Here is a 14,229-nt window from a genome sequence, read left to right as displayed (position 1 = left end):
CAAGATGTTGTTCAGTTAGTGGTTACATAGGAGTTGAGAAAAGAGCTATGACTTGGTGGCATAGAAGCTGCTTGTACAACATATAAATGTGAATTAAGTTCGCCAGATTCATTGGTATAGGGCATAGAAGCTTCCGTCCATATGTATAACACAGCATCTCAGCATCAAGCCGTATTGAGGACGCTTTGTTGACGTTTACATCCACAATAAATGCTAGTTGGGAAGTGGGAGGCGTAGAAGATCAATAGAGCGCAATCAGGAATGCCTTCATCACTACCGGCGATAATAATGTAGGTGAACTATGCAACTAGATAAAGCAGTAGATCATAGATGACACCTGGAGGAAGATAGAGGAGCAAAGAAACGCCAAAGTCGCAATTGAGCGAGCAAAAATACGAGGAGCCAAAGCCGTTGTCCGTCAGTGCTATTCGGCCATCGAGAAGAAATTGAAATGCTCATTTCAGCATGGGCGAACTCCCTAGCCGACGAAGACGAGAAAGCCGCAAACACCGGCGACATAAGTCTCCTCTACGATGTCTTACGTCGCCTTAATGTGACTAAGATGAATGCTCCGATGACCGACACTTCTTCTGAACAGTTTTTTACCAACCTAACTGACCAGTTGAAAGGCTGGTGCGAGCACCTTTTTTAAGCGTCGGTCAACAGTAGTATCTGTACAAATGCTGCATCAATTCAGTAACAAATTTTGAAAACGACGTATAATCAATGGTGTAGCATTGAACATACTTCGTTTTCAAAATTTGTTACTGAATTATTCTGGGACAACAAGGGGAAATCGTGATATTTCCGATCGACCGGATGCAAGGTCTCATAGTGAAGGTTCCCAAAAAAGAGTGACCTGATAATTGGCGGGGCATCATGTTACTGTGCAGCGTTCTCAAAGTTCTCTGCAATGTGATCCTTAACCGGATACAAGAGAAGATTGACGCAGCTCTTCGGTGATAGGAAGGATTCCTTGCCGGAAGATCCTGTGTGGATCATTTTGTTATGTTCCGTATCATATTGGAGCAAATCAATGTATTCCAAGAATCTCTCTACCTAGTGTTTATTGATTACGAAAAAGCTTTCAACTGTTTCAATCACGAAAATATGTGGGAGCCCTCAGGCGCAAGGAATTCCCCGAGTAAACCGTCGGCCTCATTGAAGCATAGGGCATTATCGTGCAGAATACTGCATAACAGGGTCTTTTCCGATCCCATGCGGGTCGTCGCTTGAGTGAGGCAAGGGTATATACTATCATCGCTACTGTTCCTCATCGTAATCGACAAGATCTTCGTAGATGCGATTGATTTCGAACAAACTCGTGTAAGCTCGAGTAAGCTCGATGATCTTGTCGATAACGCCTTAGCGGCAGGTCTTACCGTCAACGTAAACAAGAGAAAATCGTTGGATATAAACACGGTCAACCCTTCCAGCTTCACGGAACCTGGGAAAGCAGTAGAGAATGTTGAATGCTTCCCATCATGCTTCCAATATCTTGGAATGCTAAATGTCGGCCGATGGTGGCACCAAGATCCACAGAGGTGCACGGATCAAGAAGGCGAAGGCTGTTTCTGTGATTACGGCTAAATGTTTGGCACAATCTGATAAGTCGCTCCGAACTTTTAACTCAAATGTGAAATCTTGCTGGCTGTAACTTTTTTTTTTTTTTTTTTTTTTTTTTTTTAACCCTCCGCTGACCCCCACACCAAAAAGCTCAATATCGAGCCCCCTGGTAGTGGACTCCAAAACAAACAAACAAAACACAAATCACATGGTGTGAAGGGGACAGCTACAAACAAACATAAAATAGAAAAATTCACGAGTTCCCAGTGGAAAACTATTTTCCTTTTAAGGGACTCTGAATAAATTTAGAACAAAACAAACATTCACAAAAAAAATAATAATCTGGCAACTAAATAACGACAATAGCAAAACAATAACACTTTTTACATATGCAAGGGGAATAAATAATAAAGTGGTTTATATGGTTTAAATAAATTCGCAAATTTTAGATTTAAGGTACATTTTAAGCTTGGTTTTGAAACTGTTTAGCCTTTCATTGAATTGCAAACTGTTGGGCAGAGAGTTGAAAACTTGGGGTCCTCTCACAGATATTCGTTTTTGACCAAGTATAGTATGAGATCCAATTCGCATAAGCTGATTAGCTTGTCTGGTACTTCTTGAACTACTGTAAGTCTGTAACTACGGTAAGTCGAGATTGTGATGTGTATCGGTGTTGTATCTGATAGCATGGACAATTGTGCAGGTTTGAAGTTCCAACAATCCACGGATTGGAAGTATGCTGTGAGACCTATCCGAGTAAAGATCTAAGGTCGGATATAGATAAGGAAGCCTAAAGATAACTTTTAGACATCGGTTTTGTAAAACTTGTAGTTTCTTAAGCCTTGACTTGCAAGCATTTCCCCACACAACAACAACATATTGAAATAACGAGTGTATGTATGCATAATAAAAACTAAGCAACGTTTTCCGATTCACAAAGTCACTAACCCTACGCACTAACTTGATGTGTATCCGTGGAGAACACTCAAAGGCTACTGGTCTTCATCAATAGATGTCTACGGAACCTTATTCGTTCAAGGTGGCCTCACAATTGGATCTCCAACGTGGAGTTCCATCGTCGATGCCATCAAAAGCCGAAAGCGACAGAAATTCGGGAGCGAAAGTGGAGGTGGGTTGGCTACACTCTACGCAGGGGGCAAAAAAAAAACTGCAAACGCAAGCGTTACATTGGGACCCGGCAGGACATCGCAGCCAGAGGCAGACCCAGAGGCTCATGGCGGTGCAGCCTCAACAACGAAATCAAGCAAGTCGACAGAAATTTGCCCTGGCCACAGGTCAAGGCGATGGTGGCAATCGCTCAGGATGTAGATCTTTCATTTCGGCCCTCTGCACCACCATGGGTGTTCAGGTCTAAATTAAGTAAGGATGTAGGAGTACACTCTGCTGTAAATGTTAATCTCTTATCCACTAAACACACATTTGTTAGTACGTTCCGGACACTACTGTTGTTCATAAGTCAGACACAACGTTCACTTACTTCCAGCGGTTCTTCGCTCGGTTCGAACGGTTGCACCAACGATCGTATGATCGTGTGGCTGTCGCTTTCCGTGACCGTGGTGGTGTAGTCATCGTCGTCATCCGAGGTGAAGTAGTCATCGCTAAAGCACGTTTCCATGTATTTCTTTCGAAGCTTCCGTTTCTGCTCGGAGGTGACCGAACTCTCGCGGGAACCCCCGGGCGTGGTGCCCTTGGATGAACTAGGCCCAGGTGTGGAACGGGATGATCCCGGTTCTCCGGACGATGTGGCAGCTTTGCTAGTGCTCGCCGCACCGTTCGGCTGAGTGGGCGTGGCAATAGGGTTGATAAGCTTATTATTAATGAAGGCCTTCGGTTGCACCAGTTTGGATGGTTTTGGTTTCGGCGTGATGGTGGTCGATTTCGATGATTCTTTCTGTGTCTTGTTGAGGAACTCTTTCTGCATGTTTTTGACGGTGTTGGTCTGCAGAGAGCCGAATGGACTGCCAATGGAGTTCTTGCGAAGAGAGTTTCTACGGCTTGAGGAATCGGATGCGGTGGTGGTTTTCTTTTTGGTATCAGTGACTGGTTTAGTTTTAGCTTTGATGGGTTTTGTGGTTTTCATGCCAGATGGAGTTGTTGGTGTAGATGGTACGGACTGTTTTTTGTTAGTTGTGGTCTGTGCTGACGTTGGACTAGGCATTTTTAGGGATAATTTTGAAGAATTGGGAGATGGTTTTCGAATCGATGAAGTAGTTTGGACGTTTTCGTAGATGTTGGATGACTGCGATTGAGCTTCAGATGATGAATCCTCAGAGTTTGGTGAATGAATGATCACTTGTGAAGGTTGAATTTCAATAAAACTTGACGATTCTTCCGATGGTTCACGAGATGTCGATGAACGTCGAGTTCCATCATGTAGTTCTCCATTGGTGATTGTTGGCGAAACAGCTTGATGATCCACAGATGTTTCATGTTCGATATCAGATGTACTGTTCAACGATGAAGTCGTTATTTGATCAGTGCTGTTGTGGTCGTTCGATGCAGAGAGTCGAACAGGGGCTTGATTGACGGGTAATACTATTGTGGTTTCTTGTATACTTTGAACTGTTTGACTCGGCTCAGAAATCGCTTCTATGTTCAATGAATTGTCTGCAGGTAGTCCATTACTTGCAGAGTTTTGGTGGTTTGGTTCAACCAAATTATGAATTTCGTCGTGGTCTACTGTAGTTGTCACAGGTGCCTCATCATCTTGATTCATATGATTCAAAATGGTAACTTCTGGGCTTGATGTAGATGGCCCACGTATCACAGGTGAAGCTACAATACTTGCTGCACTAGACTCGTCGTCACTCGACATTTCTTTGTCTAGCAATATTGTTACTTGTTTTTCAGATAAAGTAGAATCCGTTGTAACCGAGATTTCTTTGACAGTAGCAACGCCTTCTTCAGCAGAAATCTGATCCACAACTGCACTTATTACAGGTTGAACTATTTCAGGAAGTGTGGGATGCGGTTGCATTTGATTTGTATGAATTGAATCTATACCCTGATCAACGTTTCCAACTGTTGCATTCTGAACACTTTCGGATGGCATTTGGATTGGGGTAGTTGTGCTCGAAACATGCACTTCTGTGTCCATGGATGGTGCAAGACCAGATTTATTGTCTACTGCATTGAACAGTGCAGATGTCGTTTCATTAGATTCACTGGCATTTGTTTGTACCATTGTTTCTTCAACAGCAGTTAAATGTTCTGGATTTTTAATGGCCTGTGTAGCTGCTTCGTTATTCATATGTCCGATCAGCAGTGATTGCTCAGAAGTGTTGGCAATACCATTTTCTTTCAGCATGTTTTGAATTTCTGCAACGTTTACGTATTCAGGCATATCATTCTCCAATTTTTGGTTAACTTGTTCTTGATTATCATTCTTTATCAATTCCAAATGACCTGTGGTCTTGTTTTTGTTCACAGTTGCGTATTCCGGAATGTTACCTTGTGTGTTCGGAGTTTCTTCGATGTATTCTTGCATCATTTCATTTTCAATTGGCGAAACCTGTCGGAGTTGTTCGCTGAGATCTCTAGCAACTGAGTTCAGCATTTCAATAGTGGCATCCAATACGTGTGTAGCAGATGCAGTCTCAGCTTCTGCGAGTAATTGAGTTACGTCTTTTGTTATAGTACCGGAAGAAACGGCTGCAGCAATGCTTGTCTCTTGTGGAACTGATTCGAGCTCCGGTCGCGCAGTATCAGCAACCGATTGGTGTGACTGCTCTGGTTCAAGTTGCGATGGCGTAGTGTTTTCCCCTACTCCTTCCACTTGATTAGCATCTTCCTGTTGTGCGTCAATTACTTCAACCTGTTGCGCCGTTTTTATAAATGACCCTATTACCAACTTGGCGTTCAACAAAGTTTGAACATTTTTCATGGTCAAGTTCAAGTTTTCCTCGGCAACCAGTGTATGCTCTGTGGACTCTGTAGCATCAGCAACGAGCGTAACTTCGCTGATTTCACTGATCTCGGGACTGTTTTGAACGGTTTCTGCGCTAGACATTTCTTCATACTCCTGCTGGTTATCACCTGCAAGACCTCGCACCGCCAAGCTCAAGATATCCGTAACCTCACCAACCGATTGTTCTATAACGCTTAGCGTATCATTGAAATCACTATCCAGAGGAAGGTCACTGACTTCGGATGCACTGTTGCGTTCAACCTCACGCACCATAGCTGCATTCATCTTTGGAAGTTCCGGTTTGTTTTCTTCAATCCTCCTTTCCTCTATGTGATTGGTTGACTCTGCGGCCCTACCCAGTGGATCTACAACATCTTCAGGCGCTATCTCGCTGAACATCACTGAACCGTCATCGTCTTCATCTTCATACTCGAAATAGTCTCCATTTTCGTCCAAGTCGTACTCTTCGTTGGAGTCCCACTCCTCCATCATTTCGTCACCTTCAGTCCAGTCGCCATATTCGTCTTCTTCGTAATATTCATCGTCGTAAACCTCATCCTCGTCTTCCAAGGTTGCCATATCGGAGGCAATTTCATCTTTCATTTGCTGGATTAGCCGCTTGGTATCCAGTACCAAGTCCGAGAGGTTGTTGGAAGGTTTGGATAGCGATACCGTTGCCGGCTCGTCTTTGAGCGGTTCTTGTTCTGGTTGAGGCGCATCGACAATTTCGATAATTGTAAGGTTTGTAGCAGACGGTACAATAGGGGGCTCTTCCGAAGGTGAATTCAGCAATGGTTCAGGGCTATAGGGAGCATCCTCAGGTGCTGCTACTGTGACTGTATCAAGAGAAATGGGGACAGAAGGATCTAAGGATTGATTGGAGTTGTCTACTACCTCAGGAATGGGGGTTTTAGATGGTTCTACGTTCTGAGCTATATTTTGTGGAATATTTGTCACGGTTTCGAAAGTGCTGCCACTTGTGTTAGTTTCTTTAATATTTGAAGTTTCATCATGTGGCTCATGATCTTGTGAAATGACAGGCAATGTTTCGGGAATTATTTCGGGTTGCTCATTGGAACTATGATTAGTTGTAGGATTGTCGTCGTTGGCTACGGGTTCTTGCACAGTTTGTGTTTCTACTACAGTTAATTCCGCAGTCGTTGTAATATTGTCGTAAATTGGTTGCTCTACTTCAACAATCGGACTGTCCAAATCATTTGACAGTTTATCCAGCTCCTGTTCAATTTGTTCGATGTTCTCTACAACATGCCGTAGTTCCTCAACATGATCTACGTGCACAGTTGGAATGGGTGATTTATGGGTTTGTGCAATCACTTCAAAGTCACTCTCTGAGGAACTTTTAACCGGTCTTCGCTGAAGGTAGTTATCTTTGTTAACAGGGATTCTGGATACGCGTCTCTTCTTCACCTGTTTTCTATCCGGCGTCTCTGGAGGACTTGGTAGTGCTGCCGTCATCGCTGCTATTTCTGTTGTGTTAACGTAGATAGCTTCCTCGATTAAATTCTCGGTTTGTTTCGGAGGTGCAACTTCTAGGGGCCCCAAACTAGACACTACTTCACGATTTCTGTCGAGTAATTCCTGAATGCGTTGGTTTACAGCAACTATATCATAATAGTCAGTTGATTCAGCGGTGTTTCTAGCCTCGTCCGAACTACTGTCGAATCGATAGTTCTGCGTCTTGTATTGCTCGAATTCATTGGTCAATCGTTCTGTTTTGATAGCTTTCATCAGAAAGTCTTGTATGTTGGCGTATTCATTGTCTTCCTCTTGGGCTGTTTTGAAACCCATCGAGGATTTCTTGTTCTGGTTTGGAAACTCGTGTATACTTTTGTCATTTGTTTTGAATGGGAAAATGCTGATCGTCGAATACTCCTCTTCCGAGTAGTTTGCGTTAATGAGAGTCTCTCGAATGTCGTCTTCTAGCGTCATCTCAGCATGGATCGGTACACTTTTCAGTTCTTCTTGGACCTGATCCACAAGAGTTGGTAGTATTTCCTGGATGTTTTCCGCCATGAAATTTCGAATGTCTTCGTAGATTGGTTTCGTTTCGTCCTCGAATGGTTGATTCGTGCGTGGAAGTGGAATTGGGCTTTTCACGGTGATGCGTTCACATGATTCAGAACGTACCGAAGCTTGCGACGCTGGCCGAGATCCGTTCTTCTCTACCAGTTTGGCAAGAAGATGCTGAATGTTTTTCAGCACATCCTCGTTTTTGTTCTCCTGATTCTTCTCCATTTGATCGATGAGTTTTTCGATGTCTCTTAGAATTAGCGTATTAGATGTAACGGATTCTTCTTCTGGGAGTTCACATTTACCATTTCCATTGATAGCAGTATGGTTAGTAGTATCCATGCATGCTTCTGGCTTGACATCGGGGCAACTCACCGCTTCTACTTCATCGGTTGTTGAACTCTCTGGAATCTTGTCCGACAACAGTTCTTTCTCGACATGTGCACTTATAAATTCCTGGATTTCGGTGCCTGGAAGGGATTAGGAAAAGTGTTGTAGGACGTGTTTGAGGTGGACCAAAAGGGAAAAGAAAATAGTTTCGAATTAATATGGGCAATATATGTTAGTGTCTTCGATTTCTCTTACTGATTCCACTCCGATCCTCTTTTAGAGCTTGCTGTAGGAGCAAGTTACCAGAGTCGTTGTCGGCTCCATTCGGAGGACCCCAGATACGCATAAGGAAGGGTTTAAGTTGTGTTTTACTCAGCTCTACCATGGCAAGTTCCAAATTTCCATGGTGTGCCGTGAGACTTGTAACAATGTCTTCTCGGGTGAAGTTACCTTTCGAAGCGATCTCATGATACTTTCTCTGGCGTTGCTCAATACATTCCGTGATGGCATGCCAAATGTTGCCTTTATGAAGGCGCAGTGCCTCACGTGCTTCAGTCGATGAAATAGTTCCAATCGTGTTTTCTCGTTTCTCGTGACCGTACTTTGTAGCCAATGTTTGCACTGTATCGACCAGCTTGGACCAGTTGTCACGAAGCCACTGTACAGGATGCTTGTCTCTGCAATGACTTAACGCTGCCTGCAGCTCGTCAGCAGTGAAGTTATGTTGGGCCGCTTCCTGAAATTACATGTTGGAAGCTTGTAATATATTATGTTTTCAGGATCAATCCTTGGAACTTACCTTTATAAGATTAATCAATTCATTTTCAGATGAATTACTTTGGCCGTTGATCGACAACGATTCCATCATTTTCGTGGCATCCGTTGAAGCTTCGTTCATGCTGTTGGTAGTCTAAAAGAACAATACAAAACGTTATTCATTCGGTCCTTCATCCGTCCTCACCATTTAGCTGAAATAAATGCAAAGCATTCGTAATTCACCGTCTGTCGTCTATCGTGAAGCACTTGGCTCGGTCTGGTGTCAATGCGCCTTAGGTCGTTCATGGCTCGATACTTGTGCTGATCAAGTGGCCGCGTTAATCCAAAATTCGTCCTAGCAGCAGCAGTTTGGATGATTTGATGTATGGCACGGTCCAGGTAGGACATGCCGTCGTCTTCGAGATGGGGTGATATGTTTGACGATGGATGAGTTTCATTTTGCTGCAGCTGATGTGGCTGAGGGCTCAACTCGTGCGGAGTCGGTGGAAGACTCTGCAAACGAATTGGCAATTTGGTGAGATGTGATATGGTACAATTGATATTTTGCTAGTATTACTTAGCGTTTCTTGTATAAAATGCGTGAATAATTCAATGTTAGTGCCTTGTGGTTGTTAGATCAGCTTCAGAAAATACTAGCAGTGTAGGGTGGGTTCAAGCACAATTAGCAAATTTGTACTAGCTTTTGAAACGAAACAACGCAACGCAATGAATTTGAAAATGATGACATTATATCCTAAAAGCATTATTCAACCATTCAGCAGTCACGCAGTTGTATTTTGTACAATACGTTGAAAAAGCTCGCCTGTTCTAAACGAATCGACGTGGTGCAGGTAACGGTGGCCAATTTCTGGAAGATTTTGAATTTTCATTGACTCAACTTCTTTTTTCCCAGATTTTGTTTCAGTAACTATTCATCTAGTTTTTCTATGCTTATAAGCAAACGTGGAATGTCCTGGATATATTTTCCTCTAAAAATAAACCCTCAGTTGTATTGTTCCGAGTACATACTTGTCGGAATTTTCCTAAAGATGGTTTCATATACTCATATACTGCATATAGTCATCTTAGAGCATAATCCTAAAGAAATGTCAATTGACGTGTTCCCAGAAGGATCCTCGGAAGTATTTTTGAAGGTTTCCTCGTAAGAGCCCTGAAACTACCACTTTTGTTGGGGGTATTTCGTGGCGAACTCACCTAGGGCGAAAAGCCTCGTTAATAAAGACAAAAACACACATGGGTAAACCGTCGAGGTATCCCTGTGAGAATTCCTGAAAAGAATACCTGGAGAAATTCTTGAAGAATTTCCTGCATATAGTTCTGGAGAACTTTCAAATAACGGATATTTTGAAAAAATCCTGGAATTTATTCAAAAAGCATTGTCTAGAGAAAATTCAACAAGAAATTCCTGGTGCATTTCCTAGAGAAATTCCGGATGGAATCCCTGAGAAACTCCGAAAGAGTCTTCCCTGGCTGAATTTCTGAAGGATTCCCTGGAGTGATGTCTGTAACCACTTTTAGTATGCAAGTACTTATGTATATGTTTAAAGCAAGTCACAGTGACTTCTGCGCAATCCAAACCTCTTTTGTAACATGTATGTTTCTCGGAAGAATCTCTTAAGGATGAATTGCTGGCAGAATTTATGAAGGAAATCCTGGAGGAATTCCTGGTAAATTTCCTGGAGGAATTCCGGAAGAAATTCTTTGAGTAATTTCTGGAGGAATTCCTGGAGGAGTCCCTGAAGGAATTCCTGCAGGAATATCTGGAGGATTTCCTGGAGGAATCGCTGAAAGATTTCTAGACGAATATCTGCAAGAATGCAAGAAGGAGTCGCTGGAAGAATACCTGGTTAAATTCCTGGAAGAATGTCTAGGAGAATTCCTGTTGAAATGGTTGGAAAGTAGTAATTCCTGGAGAAATCTTTGGAGGAATTCCTGGAGAAATTCCTAAAGAAATCTCTGAAATCACTTGAAAAAATCCTTGGAGGAATCCCTCGGCTAATTCCTGCATAAATTCCTGGAGAAATTCCTGGGGAAATTCCTGGTGGAATTCTTGGAGGAATCCCTGAAGTAATTCCTGGAGTTATCTCTGGACTTCCTGAAAGAGTACATGGAGGAAACCCTGGAGGAATTTTTGGAGGAATCCCTGATAAAATTCATGTTTGAATTCCTGGAAGAATCCCTGGATGAGCAACTAGAAGAATCCCTGATAAAATCTTCCAATAAAATCACCATAAACTACCATTGAATAATGATAAATTTAACGATTCAACAACAAATTATATTGTGTACGTTTTTTCCTGCTGAAAATGGTGTATTGGAACTACAATACGTGTACAATAAAATCAATGGCACTAGACATTTCAATAATAAAAACACCATAAGTTGAATGGCAGTTCACTTGATTTTTTTCCAGAAAACTTGGATTTTTTTATGGTAAAGATACATAACAACCCCATTTTCTATTGTAAAAGTGACATTTACAATACATGCTATGGTGGTTCATGCTATCATGCTATCTGTTGTTACTCTATCGTTTTAAAAACAATTGAATTAATGGTAAGTACCATTCAATTCAGCGTGTTGTAACAATTCATTCTGTTGTATCTCTATGATCTTTTTTATCAGGGATGCCTGTACGAATTCCTGGAGGAATTTATGGCGAAATTTCTAGAGGAATCTCTAGATGCATTCCTGGAGAAATTTTTAAGGAATCCCTGCAGGAATTCCCAGAGGAATCCCTGGAATAATTTCTGGAGGAATCCCTGAAGAAATATCTGGAGAAATCTCTTGAAAAGTTCTAGATACCCAGGAATAATTCGAGAAGAAATCGCAGATGGAATTCTTGAAGAAATCCTGAAGGGAATTCCTAAGAAGAGTTCGTGGAGGAACTCTTTGGGGAATCCCTGTAGTAGTTCCTGACGAAATCCCTAGAGGAGTTCCTGAAGAAACCTCAGAAGGAATCAGGGAAGCAATTCCAAAAGGAATGGAATCCCTAAACAGTGCCTGGAAGCATTACTGGATGAAACCCTGGAGGAATTCCTTAAAGAATACAAGCAGAAATTCCTGGAGAAATCCTAAAAAGAATTCCTGGGGGAATTTTAGGAGGCATTTTCAAAGTAATTCCTGAAGTTGTTCTCGAAAGAATGACTAAAGGAATTCCCGAGTAAATCCCTGAAGAATGGAGAAATCCATGGAGGAATCTGTGGAGGATATCCTAGAGCATAGGTTCCCAAACTTTTCGGGTGCGCGACCCCCCTTTGCCAGCAGACGTACTTTTCGCGACCCACCATAGAAATTTCCTCATTTGTTGTCTGTTACAGTAAAATATTCAACTGTCCCTCGCGATTCCCTGGATGAAGGCCGGCGACCCCCCTAGGAGGTCACGACCCACAGTTTGTGAAACTATGTCCTGAGGAATGCCCGGAAGAATCGCTAGAAGAACTCCTAATCGAATTTCTGAAAGAATTCCTAGAATTCCTGGAGAAATCCCAGGGAGAATTGCCGAAGAAATCACAGATGGAATTCTTGGAGAAATCTTGAAGGAATCCCTGGAGGATTTCCTGAAGGAATCCTAAAAAGAGTTCTTGGGGGAGTCTTTGGAAAAGTTTTCAAAATAATTCCTGTTCTCGAAAGAATGACAAAAGGAATTCCCGAGTGAATCTCTGGAGGAATTCTTGGAAGAATCCCTGAAGGAATTCTTGGAGGAATCTCTGGAGGGATATAGGCATGCCTATAGGGATTTCCGGAAGAATCTCTAGAAGAATGCCTAAACGAATTTCTGAAGGAATTCCTAGAGGAATCTTTAGAGGTATATGTGGAGGAATTCCTGGAGGATTTTTTAGAGGAACCCCTACAGCAATTCCCAGAGAAATCCATGTAAGAATTCTCAAAGGAATCCCAGCGAGGATTCCTGAAGAAATCTCAGATGCAATTCATGAAGAAATCCTGAAGGAGTTCCTGAAGAAACCCCAGAAGGAATCCCGGAAGCAATACCAACGGAAATACATAAGGGAGTCCCTAAACATTGCATGGAGGAAGAACTGGAATAATTCCTGGAGGAGTTCCTGAAAGAATTCCAGGAGGAATTCCTGAGGGAATTCTGAAAAGACTTCCTGGGAAATCCTTGGCAGAATTTTAATATAATCTTTGGATTTGTTGCTGAAACAATCACAGAAGAAATTCCCGGGGTGATCCCTGGAGAAATTCTTGGAGGAAAACCTTGAGGAATTCCTGAAAAAAACCATGAGGAATCCCGAAAGAAATTCCTTGGGAAATACCAGGAAAACTTTCTTAGAAAATTTCTGGAAAAAAATTTGTAGGAATCTCTAGAAAAAATGTAAAGGAATCCTGTAATATTTTCTGGATGAATTACACAGCGTAACAAAAATTGTCTTTTGGTCTGTCTCAAGAGCAAACTTATGTGTCTGTGACAGATTTTGGGCCGCTGAATCCGAATCCGGGCTCAGATTTGCTCCAGCACGTCACAATTTTGAACTATACCTCAATTTATGGGGCAAATTATGCGATTTTGGGCTTTTTTGACTGCAAGCCATTAAGGATGGAAATATTTTTTTTAATCAATCAAAGGATAAATGGGTCAATTAACATCTAAATTAACGACTCATGCAAAATATTTCGTTTTACCAAATCGAATTTGACAGTTTTAAGTGATTTATGTTAGGTACGATATTTCCCATACAAATCACCTTCCAAAAGTTGCATGCAAGTTTACATACTGACATAAAATGCTTAAATCTATCAAATTCGATTTGGTAAAACGAAATATTTTGCATGAGTCATTCATTAATTTAGATGTTATCACCCAAAAGGCCAAGGTAATTTTCGCAACAAATTTTCAACTTGAAAAATTCATAACTCTGTTGATTTTTATCCAATCCTAATGAAAATTTGAGACAATATCCAGTTTTTATTCTAGTTTTGATAAAATGGGACACGAAGTCTAAAACCTGGATGGTTCCGGATCCGGAGTTATTCCGGATTTCCGTGGGGTACCAACGTTATGGCATTTATGAGCTGCCGCACGGTATATTATGGAGTAAAAATGCAAGTGTCCTCTACTACAGGTTCCGCCAGGGCATCCTGGATGTTCCAGAAGTGGCCAAAACGGTCAACGACTCTTTTTACAGCCATAATAATCCTATTGTGCGGAAATCATGAAGAATGAGCTGCCGCACGGCATGTTTTGGAGTAAACATGCAAGTGTCCTCTACTACAGGTTCCACCAGGGCACTCCGGATGTTCCGGAAGTGGTCAAAACGGTCAATGACTATTTTTACAGCTTACAATCCTCTAAAATCATGAAGAATGAGCTACTGCACGGTATGTTTTGGAGTAAAAATGAATTTGTCCCCTGACCGGTTCCCCCGGAGGCATTCCAGGGGACCCAAAAACATCCAGAAGGACTCCAGGTGTTCAGAAAATGTACTAATAGAATCAGCTTTGATAAAGTTTCAATTATTACCAATGTTCTAAAGTTGTTCCATAGAGGAAAAAATAGTTCCGATAGAAATACCCCAAATGCCATAACGTTGGTACCCCACGGAAATTTGGAATAACTCCGGAACCATCCGGGTTTT

General features: G+C 42.0%; 1 protein-coding gene across 17 annotated transcripts in view; it reads right to left on the bottom strand.

The window, feature by feature from the left end:
• Nucleotides 1-14,229, bottom strand: part of LOC109432889 (E3 ubiquitin-protein ligase lubel) — an 88,685-nt gene that overhangs the window by 21,124 nt on the left and 53,332 nt on the right. For 8 of the 17 annotated variants that reach the window (XM_062851218.1, XM_029855909.2, XM_062851217.1 and 5 more), the window contains 4 exons: nucleotides 8,855-9,124; nucleotides 8,655-8,765; nucleotides 8,111-8,591; nucleotides 3,065-7,995 (listed from right to left, as the gene is read on the bottom strand). In XM_062851218.1, coding sequence (XP_062707202.1) covers nucleotides 3,065-7,995; nucleotides 8,111-8,591; nucleotides 8,655-8,765; nucleotides 8,855-9,124 — 5,793 coding nt within the window. The remainder of the gene's footprint in view (nucleotides 1-3,064; nucleotides 7,996-8,110; nucleotides 8,592-8,654; nucleotides 8,766-8,854; nucleotides 9,125-14,229) is intronic. The other 9 variants (XM_062851227.1, XM_062851228.1, XM_062851230.1 and 6 more) reach the window with 5 other exon arrangements.

This window comes from Aedes albopictus, chromosome 2 (genome assembly GCF_035046485.1).
Source record: "Aedes albopictus strain Foshan chromosome 2, AalbF5, whole genome shotgun sequence".
NCBI lineage: Eukaryota > Metazoa > Arthropoda > Insecta > Diptera > Culicidae > Aedes > Aedes albopictus.
The sequence above is the reverse complement of the archived record's forward strand: the minus strand, read 5'-3'. Positions and strand labels throughout refer to the sequence as shown.